Source organism: Archocentrus centrarchus, chromosome 17, assembly GCF_007364275.1.
Source record: "Archocentrus centrarchus isolate MPI-CPG fArcCen1 chromosome 17, fArcCen1, whole genome shotgun sequence".
Taxonomy (NCBI): domain Eukaryota; kingdom Metazoa; phylum Chordata; class Actinopteri; order Cichliformes; family Cichlidae; genus Archocentrus; species Archocentrus centrarchus.
The window spans coordinates 8,369,123-8,392,848 of NC_044362.1; the positions used below are offsets into that span (position 1 = coordinate 8,369,123).

Here is a 23,726-nt window from a genome sequence, read left to right on the forward strand (position 1 = left end):
TCTCTAAGATCAGTCTGTCCTCCTTGACATTGTTTTAACACACACTGTAATGCTCCAGACCAGCAAAATGCCCAAACTTCTGCTGTTGTATAGGTGTTCACACTTGCTGATGATCAGTTAATCTGGTACATTTGATTTTCAGTGCCTGACTGCTACTTACCTTCTTAATTGCTATGGAAGCAGAAAGGGCGTACACACTGCTTCTGCATAGTTTTTGTTAAATAAATGACACGGTGTAATGTGTCATGTGTCATGTGTTGTTATTCATCTGAGGTCTTACAGTATTTACCCAGTTTTTGGACCTGCTGATGACGAGATCAATATTTATTATGCTGTCATACATGAAGCCTTAGAACTGAAAGCTGGTGCACTTCCTTTTCCCCCTGCATGTACATAACCATTAAAATAATAATTCATACGAGTGTTTTGTGATCTGCCACCTCTTGGTTCAAGGCCTGATTACCACTGCAGCAGTCCCAGTGACACATGTATAATAGATTATAGGCAGTCATCCGATTTATTGTTAATATAGAAACACCATATATATATTCATTATAATGACTATGGACTGAATGCAAATAACAGTACATGTTGATAGTATAAGATGCTTTATATACCTGGCTATCCACCTAAACCTCATACTCTGCATCCTCTTCCAAACTGAGTTGTTCTGTTTGTTGTATTTGAGTTTTAAGTTGATCAATTAAAAAGTAAAGGCATATACAGACACACATGATTGAAGGCAAAAAGATGTTTGATGCACCCAGCACTTCCTTTTAGTTCAGTGAGAAAATGTAACTTTAACATCACGGCTGACTGGCCAGATGATCTGTGTGAATAAGCAACAGCCGCCAGGGACGCAGAAGCAGACAGGGCTCCTTCTGTCATCACAGAGGAAAATTAGCCATGGGATATTTAATTAAGTTGACAAAGGCTGTGGAAATATTCTCTCTCTACAGGAACGTCTTTCAATTCTTTCCCACCTGTCTAGCTATATGCTGTTAAATATCAATATCACACTGGACCATTGCCTATAATTTACAACTCTATTTCCAACTGTCATCATGCTGAATGAAAACGAAGGAGCAAATGTTCGTGTTTCACTGACTGCCTCCTTATATCAACATCATGTTGTCCATCATCAGAAGCCTACTGGTTTTTTCATGCTTATTATCAAGGTTGTAGTCATCAACATTTTGACAAAAAGGCTGTAACAATTTGGGCCCTCACACAGACCCGATGCATAAATATTAATTACATGGCTTTGGGGATTGCTGTTTAGCATATGAAACAGTTTCTCTGTGAGGGCAGTCAGCTTCTTTGAAAAGCTACCCAGCCTTTGATTGCAATCATTCAGCACTTACTCTTCATTTCCCCAATTTGTCTGTGATCTCAGCCACTTCATTTATTTAATCAGAGCCAAGATTGAAGCTATTAACCGCCTATTTTCCAGAGCTGACAAAGTGGAAAAGTATCCGTGGTGGGAACAGAATGAAACTAGAAGTAAAACGGAAACTTTTTTTTGACCAAAAATCTCCAGAGACATTAAAAATACACAAGAAAAGACACCAAAAATACAACTGGACAACTGAACTCTGAATCTGTTTTATTTGTTTTTTCTGTTTTTTACTGTTCACTTTCAGTTAAACCAGACAAAATAAAACTTAAACCTTTCCAAACCAAAAATACAGGAATGCAAAAATGCATTAAACTGTCAGATTCTAGATTGTAATGTAAGCTGCAAACTTTAGCTTTACCAGTGGGGGTCTTGGGGTATTTAAACTGACATGCTAGATGTCAAATGACTTTTTAAAGAGTGTATATTTCCCATTTATGTGGAAGTTTGACAATGCAAGAATTTAGGCTAACATTTTATTGGACGGAAGGTTTAAACTCCAGCACTCTTCAGAAGCTTAATTTGGTTAAATGCATCCCTTAATCCTCATCCCAAATACCCATTTAAAGAAAAATTATAACCAGGAAAAGATTATTTTTCAAAACCACCTCTGCTATAACAATATCCTCACAACACTTTTCCTTGTTAAACTTACAGAGTAACTTGTAATCCCTAATTAACACTTCCATGTGATTCATTATGCAGTGTGGATTCTCATTATTTTTCCTCTTGGGGTAAGAAGCTACAGCCACAGCTGGTATCACCCAGAGAAGACAAGATGTTACTCAACAACTTGTAGCAAAGTGTGTGCAGTATTGTTTAGGCTATGTTTTTCATTTAATCTGTTAGCAGGCATTCTGTTCAAAGTGGAGATAAATGTAGTGCAGAAAAAGATGTAGATGCAACTGGAAAATATAGTTACCTCACTGAACACTTTATTAGGTACACCTTGCTAGTACCACAGTGGATCCGTTCTACCTTTCTGCTGAAAGCAGCCACCAGAACAGGAGTACACTGTGGTCATAAAAAAATGATAAACATGATCAGCAACAATAATAAGGTAGGCTGTGCTGTTTAAATAATATTCAGCTGGGACTAAGGAGTCCAAAGTGTCCCAAAAAAATATTCCCCACACCATTACACCACCAGCAGCCTGAACTTCTGCTACAAGCCAGGATGTCATAGCAAAGTTTTGCCAATCTTCTTTTGTCCGGTTTTGTGAATTGTAGTTTCAGTTTTCTGTTCTAAGCTGACATCAGTGGCTCCCAGTGTGGTCGTCTGCAGCTGTAGCCCATCAGCTTCAAAATTCCATGTGTTGTGCATTCAGGTGTGCTCTTGTGCATATTTTGGTTGTAACAAGTTGTTATTGTTGGCATCCTAATAGTGCAAAGTATTTCGACCTCTGGCATGAGCAAGGTATTTTCATCCAGACAAGTGGATATTTTCTCTTTTTTGGACCATTCTCTGTAAACCATGGAGATGGATGTGGTGGAAAATCCCAACAGATCAGCAGTTTCTGAAATACTCACACCAGCCTGACTGGCACAACCACGCCCTGTTCAAACACTTTCGTCTTCATTCTGATGCTCAGTGTGAACTGCATGCTTAGATGATCTCAGTTGCTGCCATGTGATTGGCTTATTAGATATTTGCATTAACGGGCAATTGAACAGGTGTACCTAACAAAGTGGCCAGTGAATGTACAACAACTAGGCACTAATAAATTAACTATATAATGAAGTTAATTGTCAGTACTTTATTGGCAAATGAAGACTTCAGATCAAAAATAGTGACTGCTTCTTATTAAAATATAACAGACACTTAAAAAGCAATACAAATGCAGCCAATAATATTTGATGATATCAGCCACAAGACAACAGTCTGTAAAAGTATACAGGCTTCAGCAGGGCATGTCTGGGTGTGCTTGTATGTAAGAACAAAGGGAGAGAGAAATCAGCAGACACAGAGCGGCGGAGGTGGGCAGGAAACTGTGTAGGTGTGTAAGTAAACACACGGGATTTTAGAGCTAAGTGGGAAAGTTTGGGTTCCTGTGAGACTTTTTTCTAACTCCTGTCAACACTAGAGTCAAAATAGCAAAGCAGGGATGGATCTCTTGTTAGTAAAAGGAGAAGAAAGACAAGCATACAAAACCTGATGTGAAACCACTTCACAGCGAGTAAAACCAAAAACACTTAAAAGTTAGATTAAGACATTAAAATGTCAACTGATAAAAATGCTATTAAACAAATACCACTGAAACAAACCTGGGTTCTAATAACACAAAATGCTGATGCTCTTTTTCTCTATATGTCATGTTTTTATTAGTTTTGAATTGAACAGCCTTTAAAAAAAATGCTATACAAAGAAAAGCAAAAGTACTGATAAAAATAAATAAAAGTACAAGTACACAAACAATTACTTAAGTAATAGTGGTTCGAATTACCCCAAATTATGAGCACATATTTAACACTTTTTTTTAATAGCTTCCTGTTTGTTAAAAATATTAAGAAATCAGCCACGCAGTGTTTTCAACCAAGTCATCCAGAAGACATAGTCTCGCATACAGCTGTTAAAATCTGCTAGCGACTGCTGCCATATTGAACAGCAACACTGACATCTGTCTACGGCAATAAAAATGCAAAGCTTGTTTTCCCTTCTCAAGAATATCGACCCATTGTTTCACAAATGACAAAGCCTTTCTTTCAGGCAAATTGGACACAATTTGCCTGAAAGAAAGTCCTCAACATTCTCAGCTAAAGGGTCTCAACAGGCTCGTATGAACGCAGTTCCCCTTCACACAGCTGTGATCGTCCCGTGGGGGTAAATCCAGTCACCGGCGTGCCTTGATTAGTCTCCCAAACTGCAAAAGAATTTCTTTTCTCCACACCATCCTATGGCAGATATACAAACACACCTGTCTGGTGACAGCGTAAAGCTATATTGATGTGTACATGAATGAAAATGGCACAGTGTGAGTGACAGCCCAGGGAATCCACAGGAATGTGTTAGTTTACAGCCTGCTAATATGAACTGAATAATGCAGGAGCAGCGCTGCTAACCATGCTTCGCCACAGTGTTTAAACCCTCACAGCATAACGCTTGCAGGCTATAGCACTGAAAGTACTAGTATTAATGGAAGGGTTGTGAAATTTTTTGTAAAATAATATATCTGAAAATATGGAGGTGGGATTAGAGGATATTAGGGTGTGAGATTAAGCACAGTATTTTCTTCATGCTAAGCTGTCATGAGAGTGATGCTTGATCACTGAGACCAAGAAGTTTTGAATGTTTATATCATGTCTTTTTTTTTTTCCTAACTTGAGAATTTTTTTTTACTAGTGTGTGCCAAAACAAACAAACAAACAAACAAACAAACAAACAAACAAACAAACAAACAAACAAACAAACAAACAAACAAACAAACAAACAAACAAACAAAAAAACCCTAACTAAGCTAAAAAAAAGGAAAAAAAAATAAGACTGCTGGAGCCTTTCTTGAAAGAGGCTCCCTGCCAGAGTGTGTCTCCATGGCCATGAAGTTGAGTGACAGCAGCAGACATGCGGCCATCAGGTAGCAAAACAAATGCAGACAGTTTGAGTTTGGGGAGATGCTTGTCAAGTGCACATAAATCCGTCTGAGAGGATGCGTTAAACTTATTAGATTCAACCCAACACTTTGTATATTTTAACAAACAAAAATATTTCAGTTTATTAAAACACAGTATTGCCAAAAGTATTCACTCATCCATCCACTTCCATGGCCACAGGTGTATAAACCAAGCACCTAGGCATGCAGACTGCTTCTACAAACATCTGTGAAAGAATGGGTCGCTCTCAGAGCTCAGTGAATTCCAGCGTGGTACCGTGATAGGATGCCACCTGTGTAAGTCCAGTCATGAAATTTCCTCACTACTAAATATTCCACAGTCAACTGTTATTAGGATTATAACAAAGTGGATGTGATTGGATATGACAGCAACTCAGCCACGAAGTGGTAGGCCACATAAAATCACAGAGTGAGGTCAGCAGATGCTGAGGGTCATAGTGCACAGAGGTCACCAACTTTCTACAGAGTAAACCGCTACAGACCCTCAAACTTCATGTGGCCTTCAGATTAACTCAAGAACAGTGTGTAGAGAGATTCATGGAATGGGTTTCCATGGTTGAGCAGCTGCATCCAAGCCTTGCATCACCAAGCACAATGCAAAGCATCGGATGCAGTGGTTTAAAGCACGCTGCCACTGGACTCTAGACACTACTCTAGACTCTAGTTCAAGATTCAAGAAGTTTATTGTCATGTACACCGCAAAACACTGTGGTTATGCTGAGCAATGAAATTCTTACTTGCGACTGCTTTACAAACAATTGAAATAAGCAACTAAGTTAAAATAAAATTTAAGAACTAGTATATTAGGAAAGTAAAAGTAGAAAATAAAAATAAATAAATAATAAAAGCAAGTGCAATATATACAGATATATACAGATGAAAGAAAGGCAGGTAATCACAGTTTGGTAATCAGTCAGTGGTTCAGTAGCCTGATGGCCTGTGGATAGAAACTCCACAGGCCATCAGGCTACTGAACCAGTAGCCTGATGGCCCATCAGCTGATGGGTGAGTTTGGTGTGGAAGAACTTGATTGGTCCTGACCTGAACCTGATAGAACACCTTTGGGATGAATTAGAGCGGAGACTGTGAGCCAGGTCTTCGCATCCAACATCAGTGTCTGACCTCACAAATGTGCTTCTGGAAGAATGGCCAAAAGTGCCCATAAACACCCTACACCTTGTGGAAAGCATTCACAGAATAGCTGAAGCTGTTACAGCTGCAAAGGGTGGGCCAGCAGCATATTAAACCCTGTGGATTAAGAATGGGGTGTCACTCAAGTTCATATGCGTGTGAAGGCAGACGAGAGAATACATTTGGTGATATAATGTATCTGAGAATATGACAACATTGCTCTCAAAGAGTTTCACAAGGTCATGAAAATACTAGTAGTCATAAATGCAGTGAGAACTGTCATTTAGCTTTATTTGACACAAAGTTAATCTATCATTTTAGCAATTCTGTTAATCAGCAATTGACAGGATGGTTTGACATTTTGGGACATATGCTGATTGACTGCAGAAATTCACACTAGCCCAGCATACAAACCAAGGTTGTTCAAAGGTTAAAAAAAAAAAAAAAATAATAAATGCCTCTCAGAACCTCTAAAGCTCAGTTATGAAAGTGTTCTGCCACATAAGTTAAGTTAAGCTTAGCTAAATGGCTGCTGGCTATAATTATACTGAACAAAGAGACAGTAGAATAGTTTTGACCTTCTAATTTAACTCTACGCAAAGACACTGATAAGTTCATTTTCCCGAACTGTCAATCAATTGCTTTAACTCACTAAGTATAATCCTATTACAGATGTGAATGTAGGCTTATATTAGAAAATGAAACCTAAAGGTAGATGTATTGACTTTGTAGTGAGCATTTTATCCCCCAGAATCCTCCTCTACTAACAGCAACCACCGGGAAAAGGCTGTAAATGTCTGAACACGATGTCTCATCACAGAAGATTTTTGGCTTATTTCTTTTCCTCCTCTTTTCTCTGATTGTCTCCAGGTGAGTGGGATCAATGCATCGATGAGCAGGAAACGTGAGCAGCGTGTGCTATGCATGGTGGTGATCATGGTCATGTGCTACCTAATATGCTGGCTGCCTTATGGCATCATGGCCCTATTGGCCACCTTTGGGCCACCGGGCCTGGTCACACCCGAGGCGAGCATCATCCCCTCGATCCTTGCCAAAATGAGCACGGTCATCGACCCAGTCATCTATGTCTTCATGAATAAACAGGTGAGAAGAGGGAGGACTGAAGCTGGGGTCAGTGCTTTTTATCTTTCACTGTCAAAATGTGGCAGTCGGAGGTCTTCCTGCCCACTGAGGCAAGTTATCATTTCAAGGTGGTTTTTGCATCTTTGATGAACTCAATGAACCCAATGAAACAAACAATATATTTTGTGATCAGCTAATGAAAGCTCTTGATGGGGTTTTCACCAAGTGCTTACTTATCTGTTTGTCTCATCAGGGGAGTATTTGCAGTGTCACGAAAGAATGTCAGATGTTCATAATCAAACTTATGAAAGATCTCATTTAATCTTGGCTCACGCTCACTTTAGACAATATGATGAAACACCTTGGGTGCTATTATCTTAACTGGGAGCACTTACTTGGAGCTTGCTGCGGTGGTCTTATTTGGTTTTCTACTTTAATTAATGTTAAGTTCCCCACGAGAAGAATTAATAAAAGCTCTCCTCAGGAGCCTGTGTCACATGACCCTCACAGCTCATTTCATTTTATGCTGCTTTCCAATTGTGCTCCACTAGACCTCCAACTGGATATAACCCCTTCTATCTCATCTCGGGTTACTATTTGGAAAACAAAGCAATATTCATATTTCCTACAGATTTGAAACTTTTTAAAATAAGTCTTAAAATGCATGGAGACTAACCATCAGAGCTTAAAAAATATATAAATAATAACTTAGCCTGTCTGCTTCAGTGTGATTGTTCTGATGTGGTTTAGTAACTTTTTGATGTCGGCTGTCAACAATCAGTGGTGTATGAAAATATATAAAATCTCTCAGTTCTGATGGAGTCACCCCAAAGAAAAGCAAGTGAAAGGAAAAATGTGAAATAACTTATTCTAACCGAAATGAAATGTTTTTGTTCAGAATCCCATTACTGAGAGTAAGAAAGTGGTTGAGAAGTTTTCAGGGCCTTTAAATTTGTGGTCACATACCGTACATTTGTCAAATTTAAGTTCAGCAGTAGAAAAAAAAATTGATAAATATTAATCTGTCGTGAACCAAAGGAAAACAGAAACTCTTGCGGGCGTCAGCGTGGGCCTCACTCGTACTTTTATGGCTGGAGGGCCGAACGTCATGTTTGTTTTCTGTGTGTCAGTGGCTAACACTGAACCTCTTCTGATTATAAACTAGCTGCACACATTAAATTATTAAATACCGCGACCCACAAAGCCTTTGTATTCAAATGAATAATCAACCTAAACCTTAAAAGTAGTTCCGCATTTCATGCAACTCTTGTTTGTGTTATTTAATTAAATTCGCAGACTAATGGAAAGCAGCTATGCTATTGTTGAATCATACAGTAGAGCGTTTTTTTTTTTATTGAGCAGACTCAGGCAGGCTGGAGCTCGGAGTCCAGAACACTAGATGAACTGGATCTGAGATTCTCCTCCCTAAATGAGTTTAATAACCTATGCAGCCTCAGTAGCAGGAATTCTGACACCATTTAACTCAAGTAGAATGTGATTGGTTGGGAAGTGTTTCTTAATCAATCATTTCTGAGTACTTGACGTGTCCATATTTGCTGGTGTTTCTTATTTTATGTGACAAATTATTTTGCTAATGTCATTAAAATAATTTGCATGAACTCTTTATCAGTTACAACCGTTTTTAGACACAGTTCCACATTTTCAGAGGCTCAAAAATAATAATCGGACAGTTGACTGACAGCCAGGTGAGGCCTGTTCCTGTCATGGTGCTGGTTTGTTGGCCCAGTGTTTTGTGGGGTTTTTTTGTGTCTTCTGGTTGTGTTTCTTGGTTTAGATTCCCAGTTGTCATTTTTGTATTCTGTTTTTGGTTTTAGTTATTGTATTTCATTCTGTTTCCCTTTGTTCCTGTCTTCCCGTGTCTCTGTGTTCCTGTGTCGCTTTTCCTCAGTGTGTCGGTCTCCCCGTGTTTTGGCCCCTTGTCCCACGTTTTGTGTTTTTGTTTTTGTGAGTTTTTATCATGTTCACTTCCTGTTTTATTTTGGCAGTTCCTTGTCCTATATGCTTTGTGTTTACTTTTACTTCCTTTGTGTCATTAGTGTCATTTTGTTCACCTGTGCCTCGTCTTCCCCAGCTGTCTCTTTTCCCTGATTACCTAGTTTGTGTATTTAAGGTCTCAGTGTTGTTTAGTTCTTTGTTGCGTCGTTGTCAGAAATAACAGGGTGAATGCTGAAGTTTACCCTGTGCTCAGATTTAACCAAATGCTGCAAAACTGATCAGACAGCACGAATAGATAATGACCCAAAGCAAACTGCAAAAGGAACTCAAGAGTTTGTCAAGGCAAAGAATTGGGATATTTCCATGGCAAAGTCAATTGTGTGATCTCACGAGCCTCTGAAAATGGGGGGAAGGTGTATAAACATGGTTGTAATTCCTAAAGAGTTAATGCATTTTTTTTTTTAAATAAAAGACCTTGAATTAAAGCTGAGAGTCTGCACCTCAACCACATATGGATTGTTGGAGTTAAAATCCACTGTGGTGGTGTGCAGAGGCAAAGCTACAAAAACAGTGCTTTTGTCCAACAAATTATATCGACTGCATAACTCTCCACTGCAGCATTTTTGCCATTGTGGCTTCTCCTTAACTTCCCCAGTCAGTAAATCTAGCACGTGTCAAAGTAGCATCTACATGAACAGATATTATGTTCAACAACTTGAGGGTCAGAATGGCCAGATTATTGACTTCACATCAGTTGCTATAATGCTGCAGCTGAGTATTTTGACTGCGTTCCAAAAGTTAACTCCAGATTTCTTTACATCTTTACGTTGTTCTCTACTCTTCCTTATCAGGATCCTCGCTCAAGTCAAGCTCTTTGTACAAACAATACATTTCAACTCAAGATTTAAGATGTTTTGTTCATTTCTGAAATGTAGTTTATCATAGTGAGAAAAAATAACAGAAGATAAGCAAAGATTGTCTCACTGAAGCAGACTGATAAAACCTTTTTTTCTTAATGTAATCTTTATCATCTCATTCTGGTCTATTAAGGTAAGCACAGAATGCTGTGCAAGGTTTTAGAAAATATTCTCCTCAGACTCTCTCGGGATTTCTCTGTACAGCACACTGAGATGTACTGCATAAAGAATTATATACAATGGAGTGTACTGGAGAGTAAATCTTATCACTATTTCCAAGCCATTCAACTGCAATACTTTTTCTGACGTTTAAACTTTTCTCACCGGAAAGTTACCGAGTCACTGCCAAGAGTTATTCTGCTGTGGAGTTGGAAATCGCCTGAAAAAGCATTCAGGCTCCATATGTTGCTGTCGTCTGGAGGTACTCCATTCTTCTCCTGTCATTTTCCATCACAGACCGAGACCACCTCCACAGCTAACTGAACTTACAGGGACATTTTAGTCAACATGTCATCGGCCTCTTTCCTGAGAGAGAGCGAGTGGGAGCGAATGAAACCAAATGTCCTGTATGTCATTTTCAGTCTTCAATTCCTCCCAGCCCATTACTATGGAAACTGTGAGTTGAGGCGAGTTGAAGACTAAAAATGCTGTACAGATACAAGGATCAGCTGGTTTGTCCGATCAACGATCAGCGGCGCTCACAGCCAAGACCTCTGGGGTAGTTTAAAAAACAGGAACTGTGGGTAAGTTTACTGTTTATTTATTTATTCTTATTTGTTTATTTTTATCCCATGTGAATCCACTGGTGTTTATGCAGGGGTTTTTTTTTTTGGTTTTTTTTTTTAATAATTTCAGGGTCAAAAGTAATTGGACAGTTGACTGAACTTAATTTGGCAGCTGTTCACTGGAAAAGCTTCTGAATGTAAATAGAGGCAAAATTACAAAGAAAAAAAAATACTTATGGATCTGACTGCAAGTTAGGTTGTATGAGGGGTTTGCAATGACAAATGTTGCAAAGTGCAGTAAATTAAAAGGAAAAAACAGAAGATGTGTGAATTGTTTTCATTGCCTTCTTAGAATCAAGTAAACAGCCCAATATTTCACAACAATCTTGAGGTTAGTAGAGCAGTTAGTCAGAGTCTTCAGTGCTTTTTAAGAACTTATTGGAAAGTTCAATAAAGTGGCATAAAACTCCTCTGTCTGCATTTCTGGGTATTTGGCTGCTAGTTTATTCGTCTCATCACCTCTGCTTTCCCATGCTGTCAAACTCAAAGCTGACATCACTGCTCTTGTCCAATCATCTTTCTGCCCACCTTCTTCAAGCCACTCAGTCTCCACTCTGCATGCTTTAAATCTCACTTTCTCCCTTGCAGACACATTTGCGCAACTCACCCTCTCCCTATCTCCACTGCATTCAAGTCACTCACTGCGCCGTCCAAGCCTCCATCTTTAGCTTCACCACCACCACTGTCTAGACTCTGGGGGTCCTGCCTTAATTCCCATCACCGCTGGGATTCTGTTCGGCTGTGATGGGCCATCGGAGTTTAATCGCCAAATAGCTTAATTGAATTCTGAGTATCGGTAAATCACGTTCAGTTCCTCCTAAAGATCTCTCCTTAGTGAAATATAACTATATAACTAAATAATTCATAAACAAAGTAATTTGAGTTAGATAATAAAATCAATCCATCCATTTTCTTCCACTTATCCAATTCAGGGTTTTTGTGGGAGGCCTGAAGCAGTCAGTCGGCAGTCAGAGGGGGGAGGATCAGGGTACACCCTGTGCAGGTTGCATAAATTTGTCATGTAGCTTAGTTGAGCATAAAAATCAGAAGTGAGGGAAATAACTAATCAAAGGTAATAATGACAGTAGAATCATCTGTAAGGTTATGATTCCAAATTCAAGCCAGGGACTCTTGATTGTACATTTGATGATGCCTTCCAATGAAAATCAAGATTATTTTCAAAAAACAGGTTTTTGAAAATTTTAGAAATAAAAACAATCTAGGAAACAAAGTTGTTTTTTTCCCCCCTAAGTATCTGCAAGACAGTTTTCAAGGAGATGAACTTCCATACAGTACATTTACAATAAATGGAGAAATAGAAAAAAGAACTCAAAAATCTGAAAGTGACCAGTATAATAATATCTGTAAGATAAAACAATCACCGGCTCCAGACTTTGGAAGGTTTCTATTCAGAAAATGTAGACTAGAAATAGGTATTTACCTAAAGGTATTTCACAGCTTAATGCTGGTGAATGATGGTGAGAAAAAATCAGATTACACTAATGGACTGTAGGAATGTTTGAAAATGCTGAAAATGAAAATACTATTTATTATATTCAACTAAAATTAACTAAAAGCTAGGTGTGATAAAACCCTTTTTATTTCTGTGAAATAAAAAGGTTTTATCACACCTAGCTTTTAGTTAAAAAAGAGAGCCAATGAAACAATATTGTAAAACTACAAAACTAACAAAAAAATTAATAAAGATACACAGGAACTGTCTCTAGTTTTATTTTATTTTTTTCAGCTGCAATGAGGAAAACTTTAGTGAAGTTATAAACAAACAGGGAGCTCGAGACAGCAGTAAAACAGCTGCCTGGGGTTCAGGTAGGTCCACCTGTACTTAAAGACTTCCTCCTAAGATTAACACTCTAAGGCAGAATGGTATATTAACAGGAGATTTACTACAAAATTATTATAATTCCAAAATTAGAGAGTGATTGTGCTGGTATATTATACGCAGTCAGATCTATTTTACTGTTAGGTTTTCATGTTAACCTCGTGACAGAGGCGTTGGGCCATAACTGACTTTATTTGTTTGTCCTGAATAAGAAATGTATTTGTGACATGGAATTAGGAACCTTTACGTGGATTTCATTCATAGTTTGATGTCATCCATTGTTTTATACAGTAAGGTTTTTTTATTTAATTAGAAAATGTAAAAAAAAAAGTCGAACTTTAATTTAACCCCTTTGCATGTCACTTAATATTGTACATGAACTATTGTATTGTGACACTACTTTCGTGTCCAAGACAAGATATTAATTTTAAACTTAAAGGGAAACAAACTGAACAGACTGACTGAACCTTTAATACATCACTGCAGTGTTCAGCAGCTTAATCCTCAATCATAAAGATCTGAACCTTGTCGTTGTAGATAGAGACTGTCATACATGTCAAGGCAAATCAGCTATATTATCTAAACTGTAATGGTGATATTGCCCCAGTACAGCTTCCTAAGCACCAAGTCACACTTTTTCATGCTCATTTGAAAACAAAGAAGAGAACAAAGAGAACCAGAGACAGCTAGGCTCCAAATGATTTATGTCCAAATGGAAACGGGCTGCATTTGCTTGCTGAAAACTAATATTTTAAGGCAAGTTACTGATCTCCTGGGAAGAATTCAGTCAGTGGCTCTCAACATCACAAAAATTAGAATTTGAATGAAATCTAAAATGTTCTGCTTTTCACCTCAGAGTGAGGAAATGATTCATTTACAGTATAAACCTAATACAGCCTGTGCTGAATTAAGAATGAGCCAAAAAAAAAAAAAAATCCCAAGAGGAAGTTGGATAGTTGTCATTCTCTTCACACATTCTTCTGTGAACGAATCATTACTGCTCCAGCTACAGCCCTCAGATTTTTTTTAATGCATTCTATGGTCGGGATGATAATTCAACACTGGGGAGTTCATTGGATTATGTCAAGCAAATGTCAAACGAAGCAGAATTTGATGACGGCTACCAAAAAAGCGTCCTGCCACTCACTCACTTCATATAAATCCCTTAAACTGCATTAGGTGTAATGTAGAAGAGTGACTGACTGCAGTTGAACCCCTCTCAGACTGTGGTGCAAATGTTTTGATGTTTTTCATCTAGTCCCTCAGTCATTAATACAAATGCCACATATTTTTTGGAATCCACTGGCCATTTACAAACACAGGCAATAAAGAAAAGACTACAGCTGTTAATGACTCTTGTATATATGGTCACAGTGAAACAGAATAGCATTACATCCAAGCCAGTCTCGTGCTTTTAAAGAAAGTTGAGCTCCTTCTTTTCAGGATGATGCCTGACATTTGACCCTCCTGCACTGATTTAGTATCTGCTCAGATCACAGAATTCATCCTCCAAACCTGACCAGTCTGAGATGACCCTTCCTGAGTTATCTGCAACCTCTTCGCTCTGAAATATTCTGCCAGTGCATCTTGTTCTGTCCATCTCCCTGTCATGCTTTATCTATTTATCTGTCATTACCTTCACCTTTCTCTCGACCTCAGCCTTGATGCCTCTGTGTCCTAATTTACTTCATCCTCTGCTCTGTCTGCTGTCTCCATCTTCCTCTCTCCCAGCTTTCTAGCCCTGATCAGTGTGGTGTTTGGAAAGCTGAGGGGAGTGAGGAGTGTGCATCAACACTACAGAAAGGTGCCGATCTTCCGGTTTCTTTACATTTCCTTGCTTGTCTTCACTCTTAGATGACCTAAAGGTTAAGAATATACTGACAATAGGGATGAATGTGTTGGGCATAGATACTGTGTGTGAAAGAGTATTTGTTATGTCCTGAGGCTCTTCTTCTCCTCTGCATCCGTTTGTGCCCAGCAAGCATTTGACAGGCAGCGTGTGCGAGAAGTTCAATGACGAGTCAAATGACTGCAGACTCTCATGAGATGAGGTCATGGTGTGGTTATAAAATAGTTTGAGATGTTTTTAACTCAAAGTACTAAAAGTCTTAAAAAGGCAAATCCCTGCAACCTTACCAACCTGTCAGGGGGTGTTAATCATCATTAAATTGAAGTTCCCCACGGTAACAATTATTTATGATGATTGGGGGTGTCACAAATAAATAAATACTCAAATATTAATCAGCTAATGATTAGATACCTAATGGTAGTCTGTAGATACAACAGAACTTTTATTGCCTCCTCCCGTTTAGGCTTCAGTCACACTAGGATGGCAACTTCTGTGCGATCCAGCAACAGTGGTTGCTGTGTGATTGCATTGAAGTTGTTGGATGCCTGGGATAGATTGCAAGTAGTTGCAGGGACCAAGTGGTTGCCCAGAGGCTGAGTGTGCAGCACCCTGAACCTCTGGGTGGTTGGCGGTCGTTTGCAATTAATCACCATGTAGTTTGTAAATGCAGACAGACTGTAAACATGTTGTAATCAGTCAGAGTCAGTCTGCACCAATGAGCACATCTTATCTGCTTCATCAATAATGAACCACACAAACCCGAGTTGCAAAGGTCCGACAGCTAATACTCCTTTGTGTTCTTCTACACATCAGCTGTTACACGTGATTTCAGGTTTATGCAGAGTAATACTCTGGATAAATCCCGAGATCCACCCATTCATTTCTGAGGACACCACACAGTCCCCGGCAATTTCTAACAGGAATGTTCAACCTTAGATTATAAGCATATTGATTCTTCTTCAACACTCTCTCATTTATCTGAACTGCCACACTGCTTTCAGAGAGAAACACACGCAGATTTGTAACAGATTTGAGATTTATCACAGCTAATCGTGGTATTCCTGCAAACAGATTGTATTTAAGTGCCAATATGATGTTTCCCTGTTTTATCACAGTCGGTTTGAAGATGGCAACTGTGAATGTCTCAGACCTGGCCCGAATCTTTGAAACAACCATTTCAAAGCCAAAGAGACTGCAAGTTGATTGCACACAGTTGCGGTAATTTTGGTAGCACAGCGGTCCCCAAACACTGTTTTCCCCAGTGTGACTGCAGCCTCATACACAACTGTACAGCACCTCTGTAGACAGGCAGGCACGCAGTCTCTCTCCTCACTAGCAGCTCAATACACGAACAGGAGTTGATGTTCACAGCACTGAAGAGAGGTTAGTAAAGCTCCAGTTTCAACAACACTGAAGTTTTAAAAAGCTATCATTAACATTAACCAGCACGCACGTTAGTGTTAGCCAATTAACTAAAACTAGCGCAATAGAAATGATTGTGACTCTTTTCCCCGCATTGCACCACTACAACCAATCTTAGGGTTCCCACACCTGTCAGAGCCCACTTTAACTAGGCTCATTTTCCTGTTCGGGTGAGGAGGCAGTCACTCATCTAGAATGTAGGCAAGAGCAAAAAGAGCTTTTTTTTGTCTCTTCTCCCCTGATTAAGTTCTGCACAACATATGTTTAAGTTGAGTACGCTCATTAGAATTATAATTTAATTTGAAATAAAGGCTGCATTTTCCATCCATCCATCCATTCACTTCCGCACATCCTGTTAAGGGTCGCGGGGGGGCTGGAGCCTATCCCAGCTGTCATAGGGCGAGAGGCAGGGTACACCCTGAACAGGTCGCCAGCCTGTTGCAGGGCCAACACAGAGGGACAGACAACCTTTCACACTCACATTCATGCTCTCATTCACACCTATGGGCAATTTAGATTAGCCAATTAACCTAACCCCAGTAAGTGCATGTCTTTGGAAAGTGGGAGGAAACCGGAGTACCCGGAGGAAACCCACGCAAGCACGGGGAGAACATGCAAACTCCACACAGAGAGGGAGAGGCCTGGGCCAAGGTGGAATCGAACCCAGGCCTTCCAGATGGTATTCTAACTGTGAGGCAGCAGTGCTAACCACTACGCCACCGTGCTGCATTTTCCTTATTTTATCATTATTCTTTTGATTATAATGATTATGACAGGAAGACATTCAATAAGTTCCACACAAAAATAGCTGGTAGGAGAGTTTGAGTACATCTCTGAGCCTGTACTTTTTCACTTTTCCTTTTACTTGGAGCTGAATAAGTGTATTTAAGTGAATAATGTCATATCTATCTATCTATCTATCTATCTATCTATCTATCTATCTATCTATCTATCTATCTATCTATCTATCTATCTATCTATCTATCTATCTATCTATCTATCTATTCCCCTTAGTTTGATGTTCTTCTTCTGCTCTGTAAAATCTGTTCACTGTCCTCTCATTCATTTGATAAACTACAGGGAGTCATGAAGTTGAGACTCTGGTTAGTCAGATTAATGAAGAGAATCTATTTAAACATTTTAATGTACGTTTACATCTGTTTACGAATTAACATGTATGTTTAAATAAAAACATATAGATAATTAGCGCTCATATAATAATTGTATTGAAAGAGAAAGTCATATGTATATAGCGATACTGATTTTGTTCCACCCTTACGCAAAAGTACTCACAGCAACAGGGCACAATATGTGAAATCAACTTCAAAATAAAACATAAACAAATTATGGTACCTGTGTTAATTGTAAGTTCCATAGTTCCCATTGTCGCTTTTTTTATGTTTCTTTTTAAGCAGTAATGGAGGTCTAGAAAGATAAGTTATTGAGTCTTGGCAACACAAGTGACAGTTTAGCTTTTTTTCGGTTTTAAAAGGTCAAGATACAATGTATGGTTTTCTGTACACATGATTTCAATTTGGCACATGTCTGAGCCACATAACATGTTAATTTTGTGAATCTAATTAAATAAATAAATGCCATATGAACTCGTTTGTTGAACTAATTTAATCTGTGTACACTCGGCCTTTTGTCTCTCTCAACATTGTCATAATTGAAATGCTTTAATGTCTGCATTTGACTTTTGTGGTGTCTTGAAAATCTAACCACATGCACAGATAAAGTTTCATTGTATTTTGCACCCATGAGAAAATGTAGTAGACTATAAGTATACATGAAACTCAGAAAGTATACTAAGTATACTACGTTTACTCAAGAGTGGCATCTTCAGAGTCCACATTAACACAACCTCAGGAGGACCTAAACACCATCTAAACTGGGGTGTAATGCCAGCCTCCGCACTGAGAATATGTTACAGATGTGCATGGAAATGTGTAGAATTTAAAAGAAACCCGTATACCCTGGATGCATTGTTACATCTTTAACCTGCTGCTGAGGACCTCAATTATTCAGAATCTTTCTGTCTAAGAGAGGGAAACACCCAGGTTTGAGCTGTGCAACACAGGAATTCTTTGTTACAGCTGATATAAACAGGAAAAATCTACATTAAATCATAATCTTGAGACTTCCAGTTCTGTTTTTTTGGGTTTAAAAATGTATCCAGGGGTCCATTCACTATTTATTATACCCTGACAGGAGGTGTATACATTTCAGTGCTTTTCCTCTGTACCTGGAGACAGCCTGTCCTTACTTTAAACAAAAAACTGTGATGTGTTCCGATGCCTGGTGCTGGTGAGAATACAGTGCTTGTGGAAGTGCAGACCTGTGGTGGTTCAGAGAGATAAGGTTATCAGTTTGGGGAAATATGTTTATGGTAATATACTTTGTTTTTTTGGGTAGTTTAAAGCTAGCCTTTCAGAAAAAAACCCTTAACTTTACTCCCTGCATATAATACAAAATGCTGCATGATGTTACTTTTGACGATGAAGCCAAACTCAAGTTTTGCAGCTGACCTAGTGTTGCTTATCTAGCCATACTGGTGTTTACAGACCGGCTGAGTTTATAAAAGCTTTATATATTTATTTTTATTAGAAATAAATTATGATTACCTTTTAATTTATAAAGCTCTTCAGCAAGTTAAATCATGCATCCAGCTTTTCACACAAAGTGGCTATCATAATCTATTAAAGTAATATGCTGAGAAGCACGGGAACATTTTGATGATAACTTGGAACTATGAGCTCAGGTGAAGCCCTATAATCATCCCTGAAGCAAGCCATTTTTAGTTCCTCTCCCTGAAAGGTCATCTTCTTTTTAAGTCAACTTTCTTCTGATTGGCCCCTCCTGGCATTACACAGAGCTAAGAATAGAAAAAAATAAAACTTCCTAAAACAGCTTGAAGCGGCGTGAAGTCTGAGTTTTTGGCTCCTGAAGGTTATTTGCCAATACTCTGACCCCATAATTTGAAACACTTTTTTTTTTTAACATGGGCATTCACCACTGAAAAAGTAGCTGTGACAGAAAACAAGGACAAGCCTGTTTGGTCTACTTTAAGTTAATGAAAGGAATATAGTAAATTCCAGGTCTGCAGTGGCACATGCCTGGGCCTCTTACACTCATGTACAAAGCCATGACTCCTATACATGTACCTCTCAAACTGGAGACATAGAGGATACACCGTCTCCTACACTGGAGCTGAGTGTTTGGCAGTCGAGGTAGGACATATTTCATCAAATATGGATTTATTTCCAAGGGATGTTAAGCTGCTGTAATAAAAACAATGGTCTTTACAGCTCCCCTCATCACAAACAAGGTGCTGAACATCTAAACTGCCTTTCTGGTGAAGTTACAATAAGAGTGGAGCTGGTAATAGGAGGACACTGAAAGAGGCACAGTGCTGACATCTTTGCCTCCCACCATTTAAAAGACATTTTTATTTTGAGACAGCTCACACTGACACTGCAGATTCAAACAAGCCCAAAAGCAATAAATTATTCCACCAGGTGATCCAGTTGTTTTGTTTTTTTGTGCTTCCCCCAATCATTGTTTTTGTTTTTTAATAGCCTTGCACCCACTTGATGTGTACATAATTGTACCTCTTCCTAATGATAAATACCAGTGACCATTTGTCCAACAGTGAGCCTGTAATTTTCCTTGTTTTCCTTGCCTAAAATCCATGTTTTCCTGCAGCAGCACACAGTAGGGGATTACTTCTGTTTGTTGATCTGCAGTGCAGGTCTCAGCCTCAAGTCAGCCTTTTTCAGGAACTAAAGTGTGGTAGCTCACAAATAACCCAGTGAACACAGCATGAACCCCATATTTGTTTCCTGCTTCATTAATTTAATACCGTGCAAGTTCAGAGTTACAGAGTCAGCCTCTTCTGCCTTTAGAGTCTCTTTTGTGATACGGAGACAGAGTGACACCACAGGTCCTCCAGAGTGTTGTTGTGCTCATCCAAAGCTGACTCAGCAGTATTAAGAGTGATGGAGAAAATTATTGTTCCTGCCACTGCTGCTTCAAAACTAATGGGAAATTATTCCCATGTCAAATAGAGTTAATGAAAAAAGTACATTATTCAGATCAGCACAACAGAAAGTTTGTTTGTTTCCCCACCAAAAATCATTTTCACTCAATTTGCCTCAGATTCATACATCAAATAGTCCTTCAATGCCTCCAGAAATGCAAGGCAATTTTCATTTCCTGACCTGTGTCACAGTGTTTAAGGTAAAGCCCAAAGGTTGAAGCAGCTGGCTGGTGAATGGAGGCTACCAGTTTTCTGGACCACAAACACAAGTGGTAAAGGTAGAATAAACAAAAGTGATACAAGTATGAACTTGGATAAAACTGGTCCACCACAGTGGCTCTGGACACCAGAGCAGACTGTGGTTATATTTATAACTAATCCTTACCTAATGATTCATTAAAAATCTTCCAGTATGTTCCTTAGTAACTATAAATGCATTAGAGAGCTTTTAGAAAGTTTTCTTTTGTTTCTTGTGTTTGTCTTTTAACACCTTTTGCTCCCTATGCTGTGGAAACTTTTAATAAGACGAATAAACTTTGTGAATTTGCTATTTAGCAGGTCTGACTTGGGCTTGCAGTCCACTTCCTATTTTAGCTCACACAGCTAGTACATTGAACTCCCACTTAAATTTAGCTCCCATTTAAATTTAAGCACATCTTTGAAAGATGCAACATACCCCTTTGACAAGTGTAATTTCATTGTGAAAATGATAAATACATTCAAGAAGCCATTCTTAAGGAAGGGAAACAGAGAAAAGCCTGAGATATGCCAAATTTTACAAGAATTGGACTCAAAATCAGTAGTAACAGGTCTAGTGGAGTGATGAAACCAAATTTGACATTTTTGGTTCAAATCATCATCAATATGCACGGAGGAGGTCAGGAGAGAGGTACAACAGGGAGTGTCTACGGCAGGGATCCTCACATCCAGGCCTCGAGAGCCCCTGTCCTGCAGGTTTTAGATGTGTCTCTGCTTCAACACACATGAGTCAAATATAGAAGACATTAGCAGGACTCTGGAAAACTTGACTGCATACTAAGGAGGTAATTCAGCCATTTGATTCAGGTGTGTTGGATCAGGGACACATCTAAAACCTGCAGGACACCGGCTCTCGAGGCCTGGATGTGAGGATCCCTGGTCTACGGCCATCTGTAAAACACGGTGGAGGCTCTGTCATGGTTTGGAGTTGGTGTTGGAGATCTTGTTAAAATTAGTGGAATTAAAGTGCCATCAGATTTTGATCCACCATGACAATGATCCCAAACACACTGTCAATGCAGTAAAAACATACTGAGCTACATCACCCACTTGCCACTCTTTATAAGCACAAATTACCAAGATCACTTATTAACTTGAAAATGCAGTGATGGCTCACACTTGTAATCGAGTGTTATCAGCTGATTATTTAATTTAGCAACTTGCATTTGGTGCACCAACATGAGGAAGCAAGTGACAGAGTCTAGACACTGGTGGTGGTGAAGATAAAGATGGAGGCTTGGATGGCGCACTGAGTGATTTGGGTGAGGTGGAGAAGGGGAGGAGGTGGGTTGCATGAATGAGTCTTAAAGGAAGAATGACAGGTAAGCAGTGAGATTTAAAGTATGCAAAATGGAGACTGATTGGCTTGAAGAAAGCGGGCAGAAAGACGACTGGACTAGAGCAATGATGTCAGCTTTGAGTTTGACAGCATGGGAAAGCAGATGTGATGTGAAGAATAAACCAACAGCCAAATGCCCAGGAAAGCTGACGGAGGACTGAATACAGATTTTCCTTATTGAACTTACGCATAAGCTATAAAATACAGTAAGGTGTAAAATTGGAGCCTTGAAACATTAGAACTAGTTCATAAAATTTCATCCTCTGTGTTCTCTTGATTCTGTGCAGATCAAAACATGTCTGATCATATGTTTGTGTTGTATGCTTGCCTCAGTTTTACAGATGTTTCCAAGCCCTGTTGCAGTGTGCAGCTCCTCGACGAGGTTCCAGCTTAAAGAGCTCCTCCAAGGTCCCTACCAAGCCCATGAGGGGAGCAGCAGGCACTGGTCCCCGCCGTACTAATGATTTCTTATTTATGGTAGCCTCATTGGGCCAGCCAGCTGCCACAGTTCCCCAACTGGGCCTCTCCTGCGAACCCACTATAGATATCACTAAAGCCCCTTCTTCAGACAATAAACATGTTGTAGTCTCACTAGTTGCCCATCGTGATGGCTGAGAATTGGTTATATAACCATAAAACACCAAAGTCCCCATCCAAGAGATCAGTGAAAATGAGAGAGGTGGTGTTACTGAGACTTAAAAAGTAGCGGTTCACCATTCCAGGTGGATTCAACATGGCTCCTGCATTAACTCTGGCCTGCCTATTACAGATGATGAATCAGTAACAAAGGGCAACCTTGGACTGTCTCTGGACAACATGAGCAACAATCAGCGATGGCAGTAAATCTACATAAGCTGGGAGTTTGCATTTTTTACTGAGAAAATGCACACATCACCCTTTTTGTTTTTAAGAAAGAGCATTTGATAAGATGCTCTTATTGCAAGTTATGGATAAAATACTGTCAGACTGTAATAAAAGAAGAATTGTAGGGATCATTTTGTGCAATATCTCATTCTCTTAAAATGTCATAACAATAGTGTGTTCAGGAGTGCAGGAGGAGGAATATGATAAGTTTGCATTGATTGCTACTGACAGCAATTACACAGTGAAGTGAGATGGAAGAACACCAGCCATTTACTACTCCGAGCATTTTGATGTCATTCAGAATGAGTTCACTTTAATAATCTGTGCAGGAGAATTGCTTTCACAGCAGTTGCACCAATAAGAGAAAGTTGTAAAGTTACACAAGAATACAACAAACGTAATGCAATAAAAGTACTTAAGAAAGCACAGAGGTGCAGAGTTAAATGGGAGTGGTAGTAACTTGGTGAGAAAACTATAGAGCTTCAGTAAGTCTTCAAACCAGCATATCCAGCAATAGTGGAGGTCAAAACAGTTACAAGCAAAACTCAGAACAAGTGCAACAACATCACAGGCAAAGCTGAGAAGCGTTAAATTGGATAAAGAGAAGGAGCAGCATCAACAATTAAATGGTTTAATAAAAACTTTGTTGTACATGTAGCATTGATAACATGCTAGTGACATTTGTTTTTCAGGAAGAGGGACTGTTGTGTAGAAATCCCTGTACAGCTCCTTCAGTGATGACTGTGCTTGTGCAGTCTAACATGAAGGAGTACAGTAATACAGAAGTACAGAATACAGTAACCGGCATTGTGAAGTACGCAGCACTTAGAGGCAGATGTACAGTAGAGAAAAAACTGAGATTGTATACCTCCAATTTTATACGCATGTTGTGTTATGTTATCAGAGACTTTCACATGTACTCGTGTATCTAAAGGAAGGCGGTAACATCCTAAAATGTCACCTTTGAAGATTCACATGACTACGAGTTTAGTTTACTGTTCGTAGGCATGCTGGCTGCAAAGTTTGGACAGGCATCAGTTTGGCTCAAAGTTTTACACAATAATTTTCACAATTTTTGGTATATTTATTTTCTCAAGGGCGATTCTGCAGAGGTTTCCAATTCTTGAATAATCAGTATCATGTCTGACAATGTGAAAGTACTCCAAAGTGGCTCCAACACACTTCAGCAACCCATATGTGTTAAATGGAATGAATTTGCTATATAACTATTGTTTGCTGT

The 23,726-nt window shown here is 39.1% G+C and overlaps 1 protein-coding gene across 1 annotated transcript in view; it reads left to right on the forward strand.

Moving 5' to 3' along the window:
* The window catches only part of tmtopsa (teleost multiple tissue opsin a), a 65,952-nt gene extending 43,613 nt beyond the window's left edge, over positions 1-22,339 (forward strand). The window contains exons 3-4 of the mRNA XM_030751747.1: positions 7,005-7,238; positions 21,956-22,339. Coding sequence (XP_030607607.1) covers positions 7,005-7,238; positions 21,956-22,237 — 516 coding nt within the window. The 3' untranslated portion in view covers positions 22,238-22,339. The remainder of the gene's footprint in view (positions 1-7,004; positions 7,239-21,955) is intronic.
* The last annotated feature ends 1,387 nt before the right edge of the window (positions 22,340-23,726 follow it).